Raw genomic sequence first — 23300 nt, forward strand, 5'->3', positions numbered from 1 at the left:
CCTCACCTACAGACCCGAGATCCAGGAAAGTGAAGCCCGACGCCCTATCTCGACTGTTCGAGAAAGAAGAAACAGCTGACGAGTCTGACACAATTATACCCAGAGCCTGTATCACTGGAGCTGCCACCTGGGAGATCGAAAAGGAGGTTAGGACGGCTCTTCAACATCAGCCAGACCCTGGTAATGGCCCCCCGGGCCGTCTGTTTGTACCTCTCTCTGTTCGGTCATCTGTGTTACAGTGGGGCCACTACTCCAGACTCTCATGCCACCCTGGAGTAGCCCGCTGTCTGGCGTTTCTGCGCAGGCGGTTCTGGTCGCCAAACATGAGGAAGGATGTGCAGACCTTTGTTTCAGCCTGTCCCGTCTGTGCTCAGAATAAGGGATCCAATCAACCACCCCCCAGACTCCCACATCCGCTTCCCATACCACGTCGTCCCTGGTCCCACCTGTCTCTGGATTTTATCACCGGATTGCCACCATCTAAAGGTATGACTGTAATACTCACGGTTGTGGACCGATTCAGCAAGTTTGCTCGTTACCTGCCCCTGCCTAAACTGCCCACAGCCAAGGAAACAGCCGGCCTGCCACGGCCTGCCTTTGGACATAGTATTTGACCGAGGTCCACAATTCACATCCGCAGTGTGGAAATCTTTCTGCCGAGCCACCGTAAGCCTGACCTCAAGGTTCCATCCCCAAGCCAACGGACAAGCAGAAAGGGCTAATCAGAAGCTGGAATCAACCCTGCATTGTCTGGTGTCCTCCAACCCCACTTCCTGGTCAGCTTCCATGGGTGGAGTACGCCCACAACACCTTGCCCACATCAGCCACAGGTCTGTCTCCCTTTCAGTGCGTGTATGGATTTCAACTTCCGCTCTTTCCCTCTCAGGAGAGGGAGCTGGCAGTCCCCTCAGTCCAGGCACACATCAGGAGATGTCATCGCACCTGGCACCTAGCCCGAGCCGCTCTGCTTCGAACCTCGGCCCAGTATCAACGCCATGCTAATCAGCATCGCACCCCGGCCCCCGCCTATTCTGTTGGAGACAAGGTATGGCTCTCGACCAAAGATCTCCCATTAAAAACTACTTCAAAGAAACTGGCACCCAAATACATTGGTCCCTTTGTTGTTGAAAAAGTTATCACCCCTGTAACCGTCGGTCTCCGGCTGCCGCACACTCTCAGGGTCCATCCAGCCTTTCATGTCTCCCTGCTCAAATCTGTCCGTATCAGCCAGCTGCTTCCTCCTCCCCCGGCCCCTCCACCCACCCAGCTCATTGATGGCCTGCCAGCATTCACTGTAAGTCAGATTCTGGACTCCCGCCGCCGGGGCCGTGGCCTACAGTATCTTATCGATTGGGAGGGTTATGGACCTGAAGAGTGGAGCTGGGTTCCCAGGCGGCAGGTTTTGGATGCCGCTCTCGTCCGGGCCTTCCACCGTGCTCACCCTGAGAAACCTGGAGGACCGCCTGGAGGCGCTCGTCAACCAGTCGGCCATGAGCTGACTACTTTGGGCTGCTGGTGGGCGTGGTTTGGGCAAATCCAGACGACACACCTGATACTCATCTCACCTGCACTCCAGTTCCTCGTTACCTAATCAACTCCCCTATAAAAGACCAGTCCGACCTTCCAGTCCCTGCCGGATCATTGCATCAGCTCGTATGAGACACGCCAGAAAACCTGAATTTAACTTCGACAAGTAAACCTGCCTCTAGCTCACTTTTTTCCTGTCTTTACACCAGATCTTCACACCCTCTGCTTGAAACCAGATCCGCCTGCCAGCAAGCCCAGACCAAGACCCCTGGAGCTCCGATCCATGCGCTCGCCCAGACTCTTCAGCAACTCACGCCACGACTCATTTCTGTGTTTTGGAATAAAACTCACTGAAAATCACTTTAACTCCTGGTCTGCGTTTGAATCCTGTCACCAGTCCTGACATACATCTGTGTCCCCAGAGCCATGCTGTGGGATTGCTCCAAGACTATGGGGTGGATTGCCTCTTGCTAAGTGCCATTTAGTCCCTGTACGAAAGGAGCGCAAGTTTGGTCCGTGTAGTCAGCTGTAAGTCAGATTTGTTTCCCATGAGAGTTGGACTCCACCAGGCCTGCCCTTGGTCACCGGTTTTGTTGATAACTATTATAGACCAGGGTGAGTAAATGAATAATGTATCCTGTGTACAGCAAATGTCTTTGATAAAGCGCCATATAAAACCAATGGATTATGATAATGCTGCAGTTTTCTCACAATATGAGCCATTACTACATTATGAGCTGTTATTACATTATGAACAGCACCAGTAAGGCTCATAATGTAATAAGTTATTACATTATGTGCAAAACCATTATTACATTCTGCGCTCATGATTTTATTACATTATTACATTATGTGTTGCACTCTTTAAAGTTCAGTCGTCTCTGTATAGATACATATTCACATATATATATATACACACACACAGTATATCTATATTTATTTTTTACTCTGCAATCTTCTCTCTCATACTCTACCTCTTGTCATCACATGCTGCTTTTTTTATTTTTATCAGGGCTCCTGAGTGGTAGGAAGAAGGGCAGCGGGATTGCTGATAATGTGAATGAGAGACGGTGCACTCCCGCTCATATAACTGTGAAAGAGCATGTCTGTACACCAGACATTGAACTTCTAGCTGTGGGAATGTGTCCGTATTATTTACCGAGGGAATTCACCTGTCATCTTTGATGGATTTTACGTCCACGACACTATTCACGCCACTGTTGCCAGGCAATAGGCCAAACACCCGGAGGCTCTTGTTATAATTTCTGGTAATTAGGTAATTAGTTAGATTACCCCGTTACTGAAAAAAGTAACGATGTTAGTAACGCCGTTTATTTTAACACCGTTATTCCCATCACTGATTGTGAGACGTATTTGTCGTCATAGTTCCTTTCACTGAAGACTGACTCCAACGTCTTCCAGTGATTGACTGACCCTATAATACTTCAGCTGGGCACAGTTCATTGAGCAAAAGGTTAATTTTTGGTTCCCCTGATGACCTCGAAAGACATGCTCGTTAGGCTAATTAATGACTCTAAATTGATCCTAGGTGTGCGTGTGAGTGCGAATGGTTGCCAGGGCTCAGTGGTAGCCCTGCGATAGGCTGGCGACGTGTCCAGGGTGTACCCCGCCTCTTGCCTGATGCCAGATGGGATAGGCTCCAGCAACCCCTGCAACCCTAGTGCAGGATTAAGTGGTACAGAAGACGAGACGAGACGAGACGAGACGAGACGAGACGAGATGAGACGAGATGAGACGAGATGAGACAAGATGAGACAAGATGAGACGATGATGACCTCTAGGGCCAATGAGGAGTCCCACTTCACAGTCTTAAAGTGATGGTAACTTGTTGCCTAGATGGCTGAGCTGCATCTGTGTTGTTTTTGCTGGGATGTGGGACTTATGAACTGGTATTAAGTAAAGTAAGTATTTGAATATGTGCGTCAGAGTTAAGCCTTTCAACATGCAGACCACTGGCAGTTTTAAGGACTGTATTCACAGCTGTCATTGTGCTTAATTTAAGCTGCACTGGTTAAGCGTTCATATTTAATTTCATAGCCAAACCAAGCATAAAAGTGGTGTCAAGAAGAACATAGTATTACTCCACTGAGAGAAAGAGAGAGAAAATATGGCAACATTTCTGCAGGTCTTATATTTTCTCGATGCAGGCATGTAGGATGATGTCCTCTGCAGGTGTTGCAGGTATGTCGCCTTTTACAGTCTTTGGCTTTGAGCTTTCTGGTAGTGTTGAGTTGAAGCCTTCTATTTGAGTTCTCGTGTTGAATGTTTTGGCTCTTTCTGACAACGTTACATCTGTTGTTTTCAAGTTTAAGCACGAGGCAATTTGGACTTCTTTCTGCATGAACTCTGAAAAATGGCAAAAGCTTGGGTAATCACTGGATTGATCCAACACTCTCCACCAATGCCCAGACACTCGAACACCACCACCTTTGTAAGAGCAGGACAACTCCCAACAAAACCATCTGCAAGAGTCGAAACAACCATCCTAGACTGCCCGAGACTGGAGGATGCTGGTTGATCTTGACAAGAAACTCGTCTTCCCGCCTGAGATCATAACAACTAACCTCAGACCAGACCTGGTCTTGTGGTCAACCTCCCAGAAGTCTGTGTTCATTGTTGAACTAACTGTGCCATGGGAGGCTGCAGTTGGTGAAGCATATGAACGCAAACAACTGAAGTACGCTGACGTAGCAGCCGAGGCAGAACAGCGCGGCTGGCGTACGCAGGTGCTTCCGGTCGAGGTCGGATGTAGAGGGTTTGTTGCCACGTCCACAACCAAGCTTCTTAAGAGGATGGGAGTCCGAGGACAGGTGTTCCGCAAAGCCGTCAAGTCACTGTCAGAAGCTGCAGAGCGAAGCAGCAACTGGCTTTGGATCAAGAGAAAGGACCCCAACTGGGCTGCAAAATGAATATGGAGGGGTAAAAGCAGAGGGGGGCACTCCTGGGACGCCAGGTGTCGCCGTTGAGCTCTCTGGAGGTGTCGTGGGCCTATCAATGAAACACCGGTGAAAGAGAGTGCCCACCTGATGACCTCAGTGAAGCTTTTACCCCAACCCCACTCGATGCCAAGTTCTGATTATCTACGGGATTGTACCATCTAGTCCTACAAGCTCAACTTCGACAACAATTCAATTGCCTCTGCACACTAACCATTTAGGCAATTAATACAGAAGTTTGTGGTTTTCATCAGTCACTGAGGGTGGACAGGCCTTTGACATGAGGCATCATTAGAAAAAAAGATGCAAATTCTTGTGGTGGTTTTCATTAGCAGCTATCCTAGGCCATACCTATCTAAAATAGCCCAGACACCCTCATATGTATCCTGTAAATTGCAGTAAAAGAAACCTTCAATAGCTTTGTGTGCCTCCCCTGCTAATTAACTCTTCAAGTAGAGTATTTTAGAGCACTTACTGGGAGTTTTGTGATAATTCAAAGAAAGTTTCATACGAAAAAAAATATTTAGACTTAGACATAGTATTATAGAACTATGGGGGTAAACTGTTGTGCTGGGAACACTTCACCTGTGATCATACTCTGGTTAGGGAATAAGGACACCATTTGGACGTGTCCAACTTCTTTATGTGAAACTTTTCAGCAACAGGTCAGTACACACATTGTTCAACAGGCTGACTCTATAAGGAACCCAGAAACGTAAACACATAGCTGCCCTATAAACTGCCTGACTCAAACAGACTCAAACAAAATTTGCCTAACTAAAATTATTCACCTATTTAAATCAGCATTAGATTGAACAAATCAACATATTAAGATTGCAAACTTGCTTACTCACAAAGGAAATTTATAAGACTTAGACTTATAAGTGCAGTTCAGGACTCAAGCGCAAAAGGAAATTAAGGATACCTTTTACAGCTTTTATAAAAAAAAAATATATTCAACAACTACCAACCCAAATCCTGACGGCATTCAGGCCTTCCTCAAAAACCTCAATCTACCCCAACTGACTGCAGAACAAAGAAAGTTCTTGGATGCGCTACTGATCATGGAAAAACTATTAACGGTATTAGAAAACATGCCTATGGGCAAGGCTCCTGGGCCAGATGGATTCCCTGCTGAATTTATGAAACATTTCTGGTCAGTTCTGACCCCTTTGTTCCTAAGGACAGTAAAAGAGATCAAAATCACAGGTTGCATAAGATCCAAAATGAATACTGCTGCAATAAAATTACTTTTAAAACCAGATAAAGAACCAACACTTCCCTTCAGCTATCGCCCTCTGTCATTGATTAATATTGATATCAAAATTATTTCCAAAGCACTAGCATCTAGACTAGAGAATGTAAGCTCATTGATAATTCTTAATGACCAAACAGGTTTCATCAAAGGCCAACAATCTACAAATAACGCTATGTCAGCATGTCACAGCATAGAAACACCAAAGCCATTATTTTATCACTTGATGCTGAGAAAGTCTTTGACAAAGTTAACTGGGCTTTCCTCTTTGCTACCCTTCAAAATTTGGCTTTGGAAAGTCATTTGTCCACTGGGTTTCCACACTGTGTAATTCACCTAATTCAGTCACCACAAACTGGATCACATCACAAAGCTTCACTCTACAGAGGGGAACCAGACAAGGATGCCCCCTCTCTCCTCTGCTGTTTGCTATATTCATTGAACCACTTGCCTCAGCAATGCGTCAGAACCCCAATATCCATGGTATCCACTCACCTGTCTCTGAACATAAGATCAATTTATATGCTGACGATGTTTTGCTCTACTTGCAACAACCTCAAAGATCATTACAGGAAGCATATAACTGTATCTCAAAATTCTCAGCCCTCTCTGATTACTCAGTCAACTGGTCCAAATCAACAATATTGCCAATAACGGACAAAGCATGGGATCCTGCAGACCAAAAACCCCAAATTCCCTTTTCCATAGGAAATATCAAATACCTGGGCATAAATATCTCACTTAAATGATCAGAGTTAGCACAACTGAACTTTGATCCATTCCTGGAGAAAATCTGTGATGACCTGAGGTGCTGGACCAATCTTCCCATATCTCTGTTGGGACGCATAGCAACACTTAAAAAGACAGTTTACCACAAATGAATTATCTATTCTCCATGATCCCATTCAAACCCACAGCAAAATGGTTCCAGAACTTCTGCAGTCACCAAATTTTACTCAAAAAACAGACAAAAATTAGCCTCGCCACCCTTCAAAAAAAATAAATCGGAAGGAGGACTGGATGCACATAACTTTATGAATTACTACCTGGCAAATCAGCTGCAATACATCACCAAATGGATAAACCGAGAGGCAAATTACAACTTGTGGCTTGAACTAGAACAGGCAGACTGCCACAACATATGCATTTTGGACCTGCTCATCATTACAATCACCCTTAAGTGTCATAACTGCTTCAAAAACCCCATTATTGCCTCCACCCTGTCTGCTTGGTGGAAAAGTTCACAGGTTCCCAAATGGAACTCTGTAGGTTCTCCCTGATTTGGCACAACCCCGGCTTTGTAAATAACCAAGTCCCTCTTCATCTCAGCGCTCAGATGAAGAGGGACTCCAATACCTACAGGTGATCAAGGCAATCAGGAAGAAACTTCCAATGCTCCAGGATAGCATACAGCCTCCAAAATTTATCACCAACATTAAAAAACTCACACCAAAAAAGAAGAAAACTCTCTCTGTAATATATACAGTAAGTTACTATCAACCACCCATTCAATACATCTACGAATATCAAAATGGGAAGCAGATCTGTCCCCGTCTACAGACTTTAATTTCTGGACTCAGATTTGCCAAAATATATTTAAAATGACAAAAAACTTGAATTTACAGCTGATCCATTTCAAAGTACTCCATTAATCACACACAACTCAATACAAGATGCATAGCATGGGCTTCTCCCAATCCTACATATGCACGCAAAACAATTCAGATTCCTATTTCCACGCTCGCTCTGTTCTCCAGTACAGTATTTCTGGTCACTAGTAACACAGAAACTCTCCTTAATTTTGGACTGCAGAATCCCATTAACTCCTAACTTCCTCATTGGTGACTTGGCAACAATCAATCTACCTCACCATCTATCACAATCTGTCCTCGTAGCTCTCACCATCGCCAAGAAAAAAATCCTAATGAACTAGAAGAACAAACAGTCACTAAACATTTCCCAGTGGTTGAACCTTCTTTCTGAATATATATCATTGGAGAAAATATCTGCTACCCGAAAAAAATCTATTGACTGTTTGCAAAAAAATGGTCTGTATTCTACAACTCCCTCAACCTAAATATGCGTCTTGACTTTGCCTGATATCTTATGCCATTTCTGTTTTACTCTCTGCAAGGCAATATTAATATTTCTCTTATAGTGATAATTGTTGTTATAGAAAATATTTTATTGCCCTCCACGTCCAGGTTCTCAATTTCGGATCCCGGACCACAACACCTTGAGCATGCATTTGGGGTGCCCTCCTCCTTTACACCCATGGGTTGATTTCTGGCCCAGAGCGGTCTACCCAGGTGACCTCCCTCTCCCCCACGTAGGGTTGGCACTGGAGATTTGCATGGGGTTTCCTGTGAATCCGGGGCTTGCTTACTGTCCTGGGGTCGAGGTGTATCGGCAGCCAACTCTTCCGGGATCTCCCTGCGGGCCATGGCGGTTTGGGCTGGTGGGTTCCCTGGTCCCTCCTTTCCCCCCCTCTGCCGTGCCCTCCTCCCTTCGCCTGACTCCTCCCCCGGCCTCCTCCTCCCTCTGCCAGGGGCCAGGCCCTCGCTGGTCGGGGGGGCGGTGATTGGGATCTTGGTAGTGGTGGGTGGATGGTTGGCAGTAGATGGGGGGCTGTGGGGACCGTTCTGGTCTGCACCGGCTTGTGCTCGCTTGGTTGGTCTGGGGGTGATTGCCGTTGCTCGCCATGTGCGCTGTGCCTATGATGGTTCTTTAGTCTTTGTACCCATGCGCTGGGATGGTGGTTCTCGGGGGCTGGGGCTCCTGACCTGACTCTGGACCCTGGCAATGGTCTCACTCATATTTAGGGAATACTCACATGCATGTATGATGTCACCTGCCAGCCCGTGCTGGATCATATTAAGAAGAATTGATGAGTCATGTCTAATAAGCGCTGGACTGTTCTTTCACTCTATCACTATGTGCCCTATCACAGACTTTTCTCCTCTATTGCGAGGTGACTTGGGAAGCACAGAACTATACACACCACCAGTTCCTACCAGCACCACTGTCCATCCTTCCACATATTCGGTGTCCTTTATTCGCCCCCTCTATTCACTGAGGTGTAGCACTGCTGTCCCTGCCACAAAAGGTCACTCCACTCAATAAAGATCAATAAGGTTGTTCCCAGGGAGGGCTGGTGATGGTCACTGTCCTGGGGATAAAATATTCACCTGCAAGATTATAACTGCATCAATCTCATATAATGATGACACACTGTGGTGTCATGTAGACACCACCACTGTGTGGACCAAAAAAAAAAAAAAAAAAAAAAACTCCATGAGGGAAATTACTTTGTCAACGTAGCTTTGTTGCACACAAAAGTAAACACTCTAAAAACAAACTAAAACACACTAAAAACCACATGAAAGGTAAAATAAAATAAGATTAGATTAAAGTAAACTTAAAATACACAGTGTAATCAACACATTTACAGAAATAGCTTTATGAACAAATATACAAAAAGTAGTCGGCAAAATAGTGTCCAAGGTGATGTGTTTGATGTGATGTGTTGTTTGACCAGTTGCATAGCAACAGTGGCATGGATTGTGTCGCATCGTGTTTCCTTGTCCTTGTTGCTGAGGGAGGGATGTATACTCAAACGGAGTGTGTCGACCCCTAGAGTCTGAAACGGGGCATAGACGTACTGTGGTCCTATGAACCAGGTCTCCAAAACACTTCTCATGACACACTCTCTATGAGTCTCATCAAGTGCAGACAGTCCATCGATCCTGCTGCCAAAGACCTCTTGTTCCTCATGAAAACAGATGGCACTGACGACCCAAACATCCTTCTCCACCTCCAACCCCAGCCTGGCATCCCCAGCACTTTCAGCGGGAAGCCCAAGGGACATGGATAGCATTAGCAGCTGATCTTTGGAACACAGCACTGGACACAATGGCTGCTCCACCGAACACCGAACTCCTTCTTCATTGCTGTTAAAGTCTGAGATTTTCATAATGTTTTGGAATATGCAGATACACAGCTGCTATAGTGGTGAGCCCCCCTTTTGTTCAACCACACGTTTTGGATACACATCAAGGACGTTGCACAGCCAGTCCTCCCTGGCTGCAGTAGGAAGGGCCAGAATTGCCTTCGACCCGTCCACTAGATGTATTCCCCCACATCCCCGCTGGTTCGGGCTATCGTTCTTTGAGTCATAAGCAGCTCAGGATGACCAGGAAACACCTGATCATTGCTCGAGCTGCAAGGAGCTGGACCCCGCAGGAAACACACACACACAACTACATACATCACTAATGCTATTGCTATTTGCGTGGGGTATTTAGTAACAACATTTTAGCATTATTTTATTTTTTTCGCATTTGTCTGCATTTGTCTGCATAGTTGAACACCACAGGGTGTCAACCTTATATGAGGTTGATGCAGTTATATTCTTGCAGCTGAAAGCTTTATTACTTCAGTGCATGAGTGTGACTATCCCCAGCCCTCCCTGGGAACTATCCTGTTGATCTTTATTGAGTGTAGTAACCTTGTGTGGCAGGAAGGGCAGTGCTACACCTCAGTGAATAGAGGGGGAGAACAAAGGACAGAAAAGATTTGGAAGAATAGACAGTGGAGGAGAGACATGTGGTGCCGGTAGGAACTAGTGGTGTGTAGGGTTTTGTGCTTCCCAAGTCACCTCACTCAAGTATGACTGGGTACAGGGAGGTGTTGTGTAGATCTCTGGAGAGATGATAGAGTCCAGGGGGGTAAGGGTGTCCCAATAAAGGAGAGAAGTTTGCTATAGGGCACGTAGTGATAGAGTGAAAACAATAATCCAGCCTTTAATAGCCGGGACTCATCAATTCTTCTTGATGTGATCCAGCATGGGCTGGCAGGTGACAACACACATGCACGTGGGCATTCCCTAAATATGAGTGAGACCATTACGAGGGCCCAGAGTCAGGTCAGAAGCTCCAGCCCCCGAGAACCCACCCCAGTGTGGGGTGCATGGGTAACAAGATCAGAGAACCACCCTAGCCACGGGGCATGCCACACCCCAGCGCACATGGCGAGCTACAACGAACACCCCCAGAACAACCAAGCGAGCCCCCCATACCCCCCACACCCCCCAGCTACCGCAGCCCGTCCACCCACCGCCACCAACACCCACCCCCCCCAAAAACCCCACCCACCGTCCGGGGGCCAGAGGCACCTCTCCAGCCGAGAGGACCCCCCCGGGAGCCCAGGAAAGCCCCCGCAGACGGGCACCAGCCCAGCACCCAACTGGGGACAGGCCATCTGAGCAGGGGGGCCAAGGTGTTGGCCCCATGCCCCTGGCGCACCCAGGTCAGGGAGACCACAGGAAGAAGGAACCCCCACCCGCCAGGGAGAGACACCGAGCCACCACCCGAACCAGTTGATACCAGATCAACCGAGTTCCCAAGGGAGCCGCCACAGACCCCTCGCCACGCAGCGCCGGGAGACAAAGCCCGGCCAAGAGGACACCAGAGAACCCAGGTAGGTACCCCTACCAACCGCCTTGGGGCCACAGACCACCAGCCCAAGATGCCCCTGCCAGCCGAGGACCAGGCCCCCCGAGCCATACCAAGGGATAATGAAAAGTGACAGTGTCCCTATTACTGTGCTTCTTCAGTCCCTGATGAGGCAGCAAGCCCCTACACCGTGACCCTGTGACCCTGGATGTGGTGTGGTGCATTAAGACAGGGGGCAAACAGGAGGGTCGGGTGGGTCAGAGGACTGCAACACACTACTGTCCTGCAGCCTACCCTGACCCTGACCGATTCTGGGTGGACCCCCAAGATGAGGTGCATTAAAAACTTGAGATGGGTGTATGTGGTGTACCTAGCCATGGATGTAATAAGTGACATAGTGCATGGTGGAGTGTGAGGTGAGTGCAATTTAGGAGGCAGGCAAGTGAGGGCCAAGTCCCTGGCGGCAGGGCCGAGGCGCAGCAGCAGCCCATGGGACCCACAGACGGGGCGAGGGCCCCCGGGACTCAGGAAGTCCCCCGACCAGACCCTGCCCCCAGCCTAGCATAGCAACCAGGATGCGACAGACCCCCAGGAAACCCCAAAGAACCAACATCGACGGGCTGAGCAATGGCATTGCCTACCCCCCCAACCTACCCCCCGGGGTGGCAGGGGTGCCCCCAAGGCGCACGAAGACCCCATCCAACACAGCCCCCCCAGCCCCAGCGCGATAGAGCGACCGGACACGCCCAGGGTGGTATCCAGGCAGCCCCCTGCACCCTCATGCTCCGACCCAAGGCGCCAGGCGTGGCCCCGACCGCTGGGCCCCCCTGAACCCCAGGAAGGCCCCCCCAACCAGCGAGGGCCCAGCCACTGGCGGAAGGGAGGAGGGGCCAGAGGAGGAGCCGGGTGAAGAGAGGAGGGCGCTGCAGAGGGGAGGGAGAGGAGGGGACAGGGAGTCCAGACCGCCACGGCCCACCAGGAGATCCAGGGAGAGTCGGCCACCGATACACCACGACCCCAGGAAAGTGAGCAAGCGCCGAAGCCACAGGGAACTCCAGGCAATTCTCCAGCGCCACCCCATGTGGGGGAGAGGGAGGCCAGCCGAGTAAACTGCTCAGGGCCGGAAGTCAACCCAGGGGTGAGAAGGAGTTGGGCACCCCTAAAGCATGCTCAAGGTTTTGTGGTCCGGCTTAGTGAACCGGGATGAAGAAGGCAATAAAATCTTTTCCATAACAACAGTCATCACTGTAAGAGAAATATTATTATAGCATTACAGTAAGTGGAACAGAAGTGGCAAAAGCTAGCAGGCAAAGTCAAGAGGTAAATTAAAGTTGAGGGAGTCGCAGAATACAGACCATTTTTTGGCAAACAGAGTCAATTGATTTTTTCGGGTAGCAGATATTTTCTCCAATGATATATAATCGGAAAGAAGGTTCAACCACTGGGAAATGTTAAGTGACTGTTTGTTCTTCTAGTTCATTAGGATTTTTTTCTTGGCGATGGTGAGAACTACAAGGACAGATTGTGATAGATGGTGAGGAAGACTGATTGTTTCCAGGTCACCAATGAGGCACAAGTTAAGGGTTAATGGGATTCTGCAGTCCAAAAGTAAGGCGAGTTTCTGTGTTACTAGTGACCAGAAGTGCTGTACCGGAGAACAGAGCCAGACGAGGAAATAGGAATCTGAATTGTTTTGGCTGCATTGCGTACATTTGTCGGATTGGGAGAAGCCCATTCTATGCATCTTGTATTGAGTTGTGTGTGATCTGTGGAGTATTTTAAACTGGATCAGCTGTAAATTTTAGTTTTTTGTCATTTTAAATATATTTTGGCAGATCTGAGTCCAGAAATCAAAGTCTGTAGACAGGGAAAGATCAGCTTCCCATTTTGATATTGGTACATGTATTGAATGGGTGGTTGATAGCAGCTTATATATTAAAGTGAGGGTTTTCTCCTTTTTTGGTGTGAGTTTTTTAATGTTGGTGACGAATTGTGGAGGCTATGCAGTCCTGGAGTACTGGGATTTTCTTTCTGATTGTCTTGGTCACCTGTAGGTATTGGAGGACGTTTCCATTTCTTATTTCAAATGTATCAAATAAATCTGTGTGATTCATAAGTAAGTTTCCCTGGAAGAGGTGTTGGAGATGGGATTCCTTTATGCTTCCAAGTGCTGAGGTGAAGAGGGACTTTGTTATTTACAAACTCATGGTTGTGCCAAATCGGGGAGAACCCACAGGGTTCCAGCAGGGATCCTGGTCTCTAGACTCTTCCACCAAGCGGTCAGGGTGGAGGCAATAATGGGGTTTTGGAAGCAGTTATGACGCTTAAGGGTGATTGTGATGAAGGGCAGGTCCGGTATTCATATGTTGTGGCAGCCGGCCTGTTCTAGTAAAAGCCCCAAATTGTAATATGCCTCTGGGTTAATCCATTTGGTGATGTATTGCAGCTGATTTGCCAGGTAGTAGTTTGTAAAGTTCGGTGCATCTAGTCCTCCTTCCGATTTATTTTTTTGAAGGGTGGTGAGGCTAATTTTTGTCTGTTTGTTTTTTGAGTAAAATTTGGTGACTGCAGAATCTAAGTTCTGGAACCATTTTGCTGTGGGTTTGAATGGGATCATGGAAAATAAGTAATTAATTTTTGGCAAAATTTTAATTTTAACTGTTGCTATGCATCCCATCAGAGAGATGGAAAGATTGGTCCAGCGCTTCAGATAATCACAGATTTTCTCCAGGAGTGGATCAAAGTTCATGAGCCTTGCCCTTATTCATCCAAAACGCCACAAAAAAACCCCACAACAACATCCAAAGAACTGCAGGCCTCAGTTGTCTCAGTTAAGACCAGTGTTCATGACTCCACCATAAGAAAGAGACTGGGCAAAAATGGCCTGCATGGCAGAGATGTACGATGAAACCACTGCTGGGCAAAAAGAATATAACTTTTTCCAGAAAACATCTTGATGATCCCCAAGACTTTTGGGAAAATACTCTGTGGACTGACGAGACAAATGTTGAACTCTTTGAAAGGTGTGTGTCCCATTACATCTGGCGTAAATGTATGAAGTGTGAAGGTCTGGGGTTGTTTTGCTGCTTCAGAACAGCAGGTCCTTAGGGAATATTACCATGAATTCTCAGAGAAAACTCAGAGTTGAGGATGCCATCATCTTCCTATTCAACCGTGTCTACACCCACCTGGACAAGACGGCGAAAACTGTGAGAGTCATGTTCTTTGACTTCTCCAGTGCTTTCAACACCATCCGTCCGGCCAGTGCCATCTTTTATGCTGTTGCGTGCTGGGGCAGCAGGCTGAGGGTAGCGGACGCCAACAGGTTGAACAGACTAATACGCAAGGCCAGGGACGTTGTGGGAGTGAAGCTGGACCCTCTGACAGTAATGTCAGACAGGAGAATGCTTCATAAGGTGAAAGCCATCCTGGACAATAAGTCGAACCCACTCCAAGACATGCTGGCCAAACACAGGAGTTTTTTCAGCACCAGACTTATCACACCTGGAGTGATACAGGAGTGTCACAGGAAGCATTCCTGCCGGTGGCCATTAGTCTGTATAACTCCTCACTCTGAGGGTGTACAACCCATATTATTTATTTAATGTGCAATAATTCAAATTCACCTCATCTCATATACCAGTACACATTCCCTGTATACTAGGGGACTCTGGTCATACTGTGTGCAATAATGTTTATAACTATGATCCATGTTTATAACTATACTGACCCTGAGATTGTGCGATAACACATGCAAAACTTCATTATTTTCCTAGACTTGTATATATTTCTTTATATATCTCTCACCATGTGCAATAATTTTTTCTCTGTAGAGCAATAACTCAGGTTCACTTCACTTATACTTGTACATATTGTTATATATATATTTCCTATATTTTTTACATTCTCTTACTTATTCCGATTGCTCTTTGATCTAAACACTGGTACACTTTGGGTTGGAGCTGCTGTAAGGAAAAGTAATTTCCTCCTGGGATCAATAAAGTAATTCTGATTCTGATTCTGAACAATCCTTGTGGAAAGCCTTCCTCAACTCGTTGAAGCTGTTATAGCTGCAAAGGGTGGGCAAACATCATACTAAACCTTATGGATTAAGAATGGGATGTCACTTAAATTCATATGCGTGTAAAAGCAGATGAGCAAATACTTTCGGCAGTATAGAGTATTTGGTCATTTGTTTCTTTGTATAACAAAAATGCAAAAATATTGTCTGACTAGTTATTAGTCTCTTGGTCAGAGAGAGACATGATAAATGCTCATGTTACAAATACTAAAATAATAATTAATAGTATGTCTCTGTCTTCATCTTCCTCCTCTCCTCAGGGCTACTATAATGATGAATGTAAGTTCAAGGAGAATCTCCTGGCCAACAACTATAATGCCTATGAATCAGCTACCTACACTGGCATGTATATTGGTCTCAGCAAGATCGGCAAAACCAAAAGAGGGAACCGAGTTACACCCACCATGACGATGACACACTTCCTTCCCAGGATGTGAGCACTAAAACGTGGCCTCAACATGGCGATGGATGAAGATCCAACCTTGGTGTCACCATTGCTATCAGCAGGATTGGGCTATTTACTAATATTCAAAGATAGCTCTATAATAATAAAATGTTATATATATATATATATATACAAATATGTGTCCTGTTGAACCATCAGTTCTAATATTTTAAGCAAATATTGAATAGTATAACCTATTACATTTCTTTTTCCAATAAGGTTAGTAATGAACTGTCGTGTGAGTGTAGGTGTATGGTGTGGTGTGTGCAATCCATCTCACTGCTTCTGTCACATCCGTAAACACTAGTGATCCAGTGCGAAGTAAAACGCATGCATCTCCATGCCATGGCACCAGTGTGTTACAGATTATGCTAATGAAGACCTTGTAGCTCTCTACATTATTTCATCTTCAAATAGGGTCAACACACCAATTGTTTTGGCCTTCTTTAAATGCTTTTGGTAAAATCTAATCTGGTTTTTAGTTGTTGGGATTTCTGAACAGCTTGCACCTTGCGTTAAACCCTCTGTAAATTCTCTTGAATGATATAACCCATGCCCTGATGTGTGTTCTTCACTTGGCTGGAGGTTATAATGGTTTATTCTTTACGGTGAAGATGATCCTGCAATCATCCACCACATTGATATGATATGATATGATCCTTTTATTGTCACTAGTACAAGTACCAGCGAAATTAGCCACCAACCTGTCCATACGTATACAAAACATACATGCACTTTGACAAAATGGGGGTAGACAGGACAGGAAGACAGAGATGGAAAATAGAAATACAGAGTCACGTGAGGAGAGGGAAGGAGAAAAAACAACAACCCCCATACTATGCTCCTGTGAGGTGTACAGTGTGGGAACATGAAAAAACCTCAGCAACATAAGCACATAATAAGTACACTTTACAAACATGAAAAACTCAGGACTTGCATCAGGGAGAGGGGTAGGGGGTAGAGGTAAAACCCAGTCCAACCAAGCAGCCATCCGTTCCTGCAGTCCACCGGGTGCTGGTCGTGGACCCGCTTGTTACACCAGGGGGTAAAAGCGCAAAGGCATTGGATGTGGGGGTAGGGGGTGTGATTGCATATCTGTCCATATGTGTGTGTCTGTGTAGGCCTGGAGAGCCGCTTCGCCTAGGATTACAATCTTGGTGCCTCAGTTCAGAGACAACCTTGATTGGGTCCCAAACAGAGTCAACTATCAGCAGGTGTCCGTGGGAGTTGGGGTGAGGAATACAAGAGAGTCTCACTGCAGTGATCTTCAGGGGAGTTGTTGTTCCAGCAGCGGCCTTGGCCGAGGCCAGTGCTGTGTGAGGGCGCCAAAACCAGATTAGATTGGGATTGTTTGGTCTCGGTGCGAGTAGACGCATTCTTTTGCAGGACTACACTATTTGTCCATTCTGGATTCTGAATCGTTCCATTTCCCTTTGCAAAGCCGAAAGCTTCTCCAAGATGTTATCCATGTTGTGGTTCAAGTTCTGAATAGCCACAGTCTGAGTGCCAACAGCTCTGCCCATCGCTCCAATCATTTCGAGCAGCTTTATGGGGGTTTGGACAGCTGTCACCATTTTTTGAATTCCTCGATACATCAGGGTATTGCCTAATCCAATCAGCAAAAGACCTGTGATCATGGTTCCGAATAGATAGATGTCTTCAATGTCCGCCATGGAAAGAGCCGCCAGACAAACGACCCGCCACCTCTCCCATGCGTCCATCGTGTAGCCAGCTGCGAACGTTACGGCAGGACAGTCCGGCTCCCCCGAACCCAGGCTTCTTCTCAAAAAAAATTGTGTCAATAGCGTTGATAGACCAGTTAATCAAATCCATGTTTTTTGTAGTTTGGAGAGCAGTGCAGAGAGAGTCTCTCAAAAGTATAGACAGCAGACAGACGAGACAAGAGTAGCAAAGCAGGGAAATTCAAACAGAAATTACATTCTCGAAACTCTAAGATCATTTGGCAGAACAGTCCTACAGTTCAGCACAACACCATGGTTCACCTCCAAAAGCTCATATCTCTCCCAAAACAGTTCACTCATGTATCAAAACTAAATTTCTTTCTCATATAAACAGTCAGTGCCCCCAAAATGCATTGTCCCTTTGGCATTATGTGAGCACTGCAAGTCAAAATGGTTAGATGTTTTGTCGCTATGGCAGAGGACCATTGAAATATCCCTTATGTCCACCTCTCAGTTTTAGTCCAGTCCTTCATTCCCAATTGTTACTGTACTTTTTTTTTGTTAGCTAACAGAATACAATTGTGTATAAAACTGAAAAAAGTTTCTTTACGGTAAGAGTACCCTCCATGGTTTGACTTCACACGTTGCACTCATACTGTCAAGGAAATTGTAACCATTTTTATTCACACACATTAAGTAACTTCCATACATCAGAGTTAAAAGAAAATGTATACAGCACAATATACTGTAATATAAACACATACACACAAAAAAACAAGGAAAATTATATGTAGCCTACAGTGCTGTAAATAAAGCCGGAGATTCAAAACTAACATTTCTTCACTGGTCGCTGTCCTCACCCTCCCTCTCCTGGCCATCATCCTCACCCTCCTGGCCATCCACTGCCGTCTGTCTGGCCACAGATTCTCGTCCACATCACAGCGTATATTCTCCCTTGCGATGCAACGAGGGAAGAAACGGCTTGCATGTCGCAACCATCCCCCGTACTGATCTCCTGTAATATCATTACACACAGCGTCCATTGCATGGAGCTAGGACCTCTGATTTTGAGCCTGATGCTCATACACTCTCCACCTCCAAGCGGAAAAAAACTCCTCAATAGGATTGAGGAAAGGAGAGTAAGGTGGTGGGAACACCATGACCATCCTTGGATGAGTAGTGAATCAGGCTCTGATGAGCGGGCCACAATGGAAATTGTCCCACACAATTACATGTTTTGGTAGGTGAGGCCCTACGAGACCTCTCTCATTTTCAGGGATCAAATCAGAATGAAGGCGGTCCAAGAAGATGAGGAGCTTCTGTGTATCGTATGAGCCAAGACTGGGGATGTGAGTGGCCACACCATTCTCAGAAATGGCAGCACACAGTTATATTGCCCACACGCTGGCCTGGGACATCCACCGTGGCCCGGTGGCCAATAATATTACGGCCACGTCTTCGGCCCTTGGCCAGGTTGAAGCCAGCTTCATCCACAAACACAAGGATGTGAGGGGTCTCATTTCTTTCCAATGCAATTATTCGCTACAACAGAGTTGAGAAAAAACAAACAAACAAACAAAAAAACATCAAATCAGACATACAGAAGAGTCATATACTAGATTAACAGAAAATGACATAGGAATGTTCTATGTTCTCCTCCACAAGTTCAATATACTACTGGCCACTACTCCAGTGGTTCCAAACCTGGGGTACATGTACCCCTAGGGATAGGCCTACGAGGGGCATTTGAGAGAAAGCGGAGGGGGAAATCATCAATGACTAGACATACTGAAATGTTACTGTTAAACCCACAGTATTAGATAGATCTGCTTGGGAGGCACTAATTAAGCAAATACTTGGATTCAGACATCAGGTACTTTTTTAGCTTCAGTACCCCTGAAGCCAAAAAAGTTTGGGAACCACTGCTTAATTGTAAAAAGGTTATAATGATAGACAACCACTAACTGACTTACATGTACATACTGGTACTGTAGCTCTTTCACGCTATCAGAGTTCCTCTCAAATGGTACCCTGTAAAGTTGCTTCATGGTCATCTGATGCTTGTTCAATGATGCTTATAGAGTTGACATTTTGGAATACGGCATTGTCTTGTATGATTGCAGTGCGGATCTGTCTCAGTGTGATGGCATTATTTGCCATCACCATGTTACAGATGTTTTGTTCTTGTTGGTCATTGAGAAGTTTTCCTCTGCCACCCGTGCAAGGTTGTCGTCCAATCCTAGACATACAATTCAAAGGACAACACTGTATTACCATTTGTAATGTAAGCCTTATGTATGTCTTGCAGAATGAGTTACTAATTTAATTGTATTGTTGTTTTGCTTAAAGTAACTTTACCACAATGGTAATGCATCACTGCACTGTTATACTACTGTGAACTGTATCATCAATAATTTAATAGTTTATTTCTCATTTTTAGTGTCATAACATTCCACTGAGGTAAGATATTACTGTAGGCCTATAACACACACACACACACACACACACACGAGTAAATGAGTAAATTACATCTCTTGCTTTATGCACAGTGTGTGGTCCTATTCAACATATAATTCCATCATTGACTGAGTACATACCTGCGAAAGGTTTGGATGATGGAGGAGACTGTAGAGCGGGGCCAATTAGGCTTCACTTTGCGACCTGCCTCTGCCATTGTGAGCCGATAGTTGATAACATGGTCTATAAGTGTGGCCCGAATTTCATCTGGAACAGCATGATGTCTTCTTGCTCCTTTACCTCTTCCCCCTATTCTACCACCACGCACCCTTACACCTCCTCCTCTTCTTCCTCGCCCAGGCAGTTGCCCTTGTTCATTTACTTGGCCAGGTGCCTCTATGTTCAGAAATTGTACTAGTCCTGGTCAAGCTCTATATATACATGTCTGGCAGCATTCACAATCATGGACAGCACCTGTTGGGTAACTAAACATATTGTTTGATTGGTCATCTGAGATGTGTGAAACTCCTCCTTCGTTAGTCAAGTTCTAGTTTCACCTGACTGTCAATTAATCAATTTATCAAATGTTGCAAGAGATTTATATATGATATTCATGGTATTAGGTTCTTGACTTATTTTGACAATTGAACAGACTATTTTGCATGTGATGACTCATAGAATGAAATGATGCTGACATGTTTTGGAGAGAACAACCATTAGACTGAGAATCAATCAATCAGTTTAGATCAACAGGATCTATTCACTTGGAAATTGTGCTTAATGAAGGCTAACTGTGCTAATTGTAGGCTACCTGTACTTAATCATTTGCAAAGATGTACTAAGACATTTGCAAAGTGATGAAATCAATGAGAAATACAATTCTGTTGTCAACAATTGCCAAGTGGTTTGGAGGTTTGTCCATGTTGTTTTGAGAATGTAATTTCTGTTTCAAGAAATGAGCCAAACCAATGGAGAAAAACTGTAATAACTGTTAATTTAGTCACCGCTAATGATCCCAATGTTTTTGCAGCACGAGAATTACTTTATTTAAGAGTTAAGTTCAACAGATTTGAAACAAGTCTTAAATCCTGTGTCTCTAAGCAGGTATATGTATTTGTTTTCTCCAATTGCTTGTGTTAGTGGCTCAATAAAAACAGTGGGATAGTAGGTCTAAATAGCCACTCTTGGTACATTCTCTGTGAAGAAATGGTTCTTATGAAATTATTTCATCAGTCCTTTAAAAGCTGATACAGATATTACCATGTAATGACATTTAGAAATTCCACCCATTTTAAGTTCAGCAATTTTTACAGTCTAAGAGTATAAAAAAAACTTAGACAGCATTCTTGGTGACATTCTTCTTTATTTTACATTTGCGTTGCTCACAAAATTGTAGCTTGACATATCATTCAGATAATATTAGGATTAAGTTACCATGACATGTAGGCAAAGAAAGAATGGGAATTTGATAGTGACAAATAACAAAACCAAATCGGCCTGTTGGCCTGTTGACAAGACCAGACTTACAGGTTGCATCAATTGTATCTCATATCTAATTGCTTAATGTGACTTTAACACATGCACATTTGTGCAGAAGTAACTAGAAGTAAAAGAGACATTTCCAATGGATTTTTCCCTTAAGAGTTGCAAGTTACAGTGGCAAGCTATGAAGCCTGTGTGGTTCCCAACCCAACAGCATTTGCATAAGCAGACAGCAAACTGACTACCTGCCTGGTTTCCAGTGTGAGTCTGGCTTCAGTCAGCCAGTCTTCCACCACTTTCCTGGCCTCTCCTCTCAACTGATTCACAAGTTTAGCTGCTAATTCAAGATCCCCATGCTCTAAGCAGTAGCTAGCAAATGACAGAAGCTTGAATGTATCTAAATCCACACTGCTCAGTTGGGTGGGTGGGGCTTCCTGTTTATCCTCAAACAGCAAAGCAGCCTGAAGGTAGGACAGGAAATACTGGTACAATGAGTTGTGAGATTCATCAATGAGAGCGACGCGGCGGGCCATCGATCGCAGGGAGTTGAATCGGGCACGAAGAGAGGCCTCACTATACACACCTCGGTTAAGGGATTCTTCAGGAAGAGCTGATGCAAGGGCCAAGGCAAAGTCATTGTCATGGCAGCTGTCTCTCACAGCCTGAACTGCTCTCTCTAGAGGGATGGGGGGCAAGTCAATATTGGCATTCTTTAAAGTGTAATTCAGAGCCTCTACAGAGAGCCATAGGTGGTGACTTTTACGAGCCTCCTCATCTGCTATCACATGGCCTGTAAATCAAAAGGCAAAAGACGTGTTATTCACACAATGGTGTAATACAATTCCTAACGTGTTCTAAAGATCTTATTCTGCAGCAATTTCAGATCTTCACACAAAACCTCTCATTCCACCACTCATCAATGCCTACAGTGCAGCTTGGAAGTTTTGTGCGCTGCAGAATTTTCTACAGTGCTGCATAAAAAATATTTGAAACATCAGCAAACTTGAAAAGTAGACATGGAGAACCCAGTTAAACAAAAATATTACACTTGTGCATTTATTTACCCAGAAAATTAATTAAAAAAATTATCATTTGTACACATCCAAGTTACAAAACCAATACTCGTGCCTCCAATTCCTTGATTTTGTTCAATTAGAGCGTGCTTGTTGACAGTTGAATTGTATGTGTTAAGTCTGTGTGTGGATCGACACCAGCATTGTCCGCTCACCTTGCGGGAAGGAGAGCTGGTCTACGGGCTCCTCTCTAGATTGCTGTACTATTCCTTCCACATGGGCTGGTGGAAGAGTGTTTCATTTGCTGCACCGGCTTTGCCGATTGGCTTGCACAACCATTGTCTGCATTTACTCAGACCTTGTCGGGGAGGAAGCTGGCCTGCTTCCCAGCTGATCTTAACATGGTGTGTAGCACCCTACAATGTAATAACTTCCTGAAAATGCAATAACACCTGAAAATGTAATAAATTTGTACTTTTCAAAGACTGACAATGTAACATTTGACAGATAATGTAATAAAGTCCCCTCCAAAAGTATTGAAACAGCAAGGCAAATTCCCTTGTTTTTGTTGTTCACTGAAGACATTTGGGTTTAAGATCAAAAGATGAGTATGAGACAAGAGTTCAGAATGTCAGCTTTTATTTCCTGGTATTTACATCTTGATGTGTTCAACAACTCGGGACATGCCACCCTTTGTTTGAAGCCACCCATTTTTCAAGTGAGCAAAACTATGGGAACATGTGACTGACAGCTGTTTCTTGTTGACCAGGTGTCACCTTTAAGGTTGACTGTTCAAACATTAAATAGCTCTGCATGACTAGTCTACTTTTTTGCCTGGGTTGAAATCTATAAAGTATGCTTTTCTTGTTAAAGAGGATAAACCAACTTGAAGACCAGAGAGCTGTCTATTGGAGAAGAGCAAGCCATTTTCAAGCTGAGAAAAGAAGG

The 23300-nt window shown here is 45.1% G+C and overlaps 2 protein-coding genes and 1 long non-coding RNA gene across 5 annotated transcripts in view; 1 reads left to right on the forward strand and 2 right to left on the reverse strand.

Moving 5' to 3' along the window:
- LOC125008510 (fibroblast growth factor 4A-like) overlaps window positions 1-15710 on the forward strand; it is a 64490-nt gene extending 48780 nt beyond the window's left edge. The window contains exons 3-4 of the mRNA XM_047585786.1: window positions 524-526; window positions 15534-15710. Coding sequence (XP_047441742.1) covers window positions 524-526; window positions 15534-15710 — 180 coding nt within the window. The remainder of the gene's footprint in view (window positions 1-523; window positions 527-15533) is intronic.
- Window positions 15711-16366: 656 nt separating this feature from the next.
- Window positions 16367-20840, reverse strand: LOC125008246. 2 transcript variants are annotated; one of them, XR_007112859.1, is made up of 3 exons: window positions 19998-20840; window positions 19374-19639; window positions 16367-18942 (listed from the first exon to the last, which is right to left on the reverse strand). It is a non-coding gene; the product is annotated as an uncharacterized LOC125008246 (long non-coding RNA). The 2 variants fall into 2 exon arrangements; XR_007112858.1 differs by having other exon boundaries at window positions 19374-20840.
- A 360-nt stretch (window positions 20841-21200) lies between these two features.
- Window positions 21201-23300, reverse strand: part of immt (inner membrane protein, mitochondrial (mitofilin)) — a 57076-nt gene continuing 54976 nt past the window's right edge. For both annotated transcript variants that reach the window (XM_047584369.1, XM_047584368.1), the window contains one exon: window positions 21201-22129. In XM_047584369.1, the coding sequence (XP_047440325.1) occupies window positions 21522-22129 (608 nt within the window). In that variant the 3' untranslated portion in view covers window positions 21201-21521. The remainder of the gene's footprint in view (window positions 22130-23300) is intronic.

Source organism: Mugil cephalus, chromosome 5 (genome assembly GCF_022458985.1).
Source record: "Mugil cephalus isolate CIBA_MC_2020 chromosome 5, CIBA_Mcephalus_1.1, whole genome shotgun sequence".
Lineage (NCBI taxonomy): Eukaryota > Metazoa > Chordata > Actinopteri > Mugiliformes > Mugilidae > Mugil > Mugil cephalus.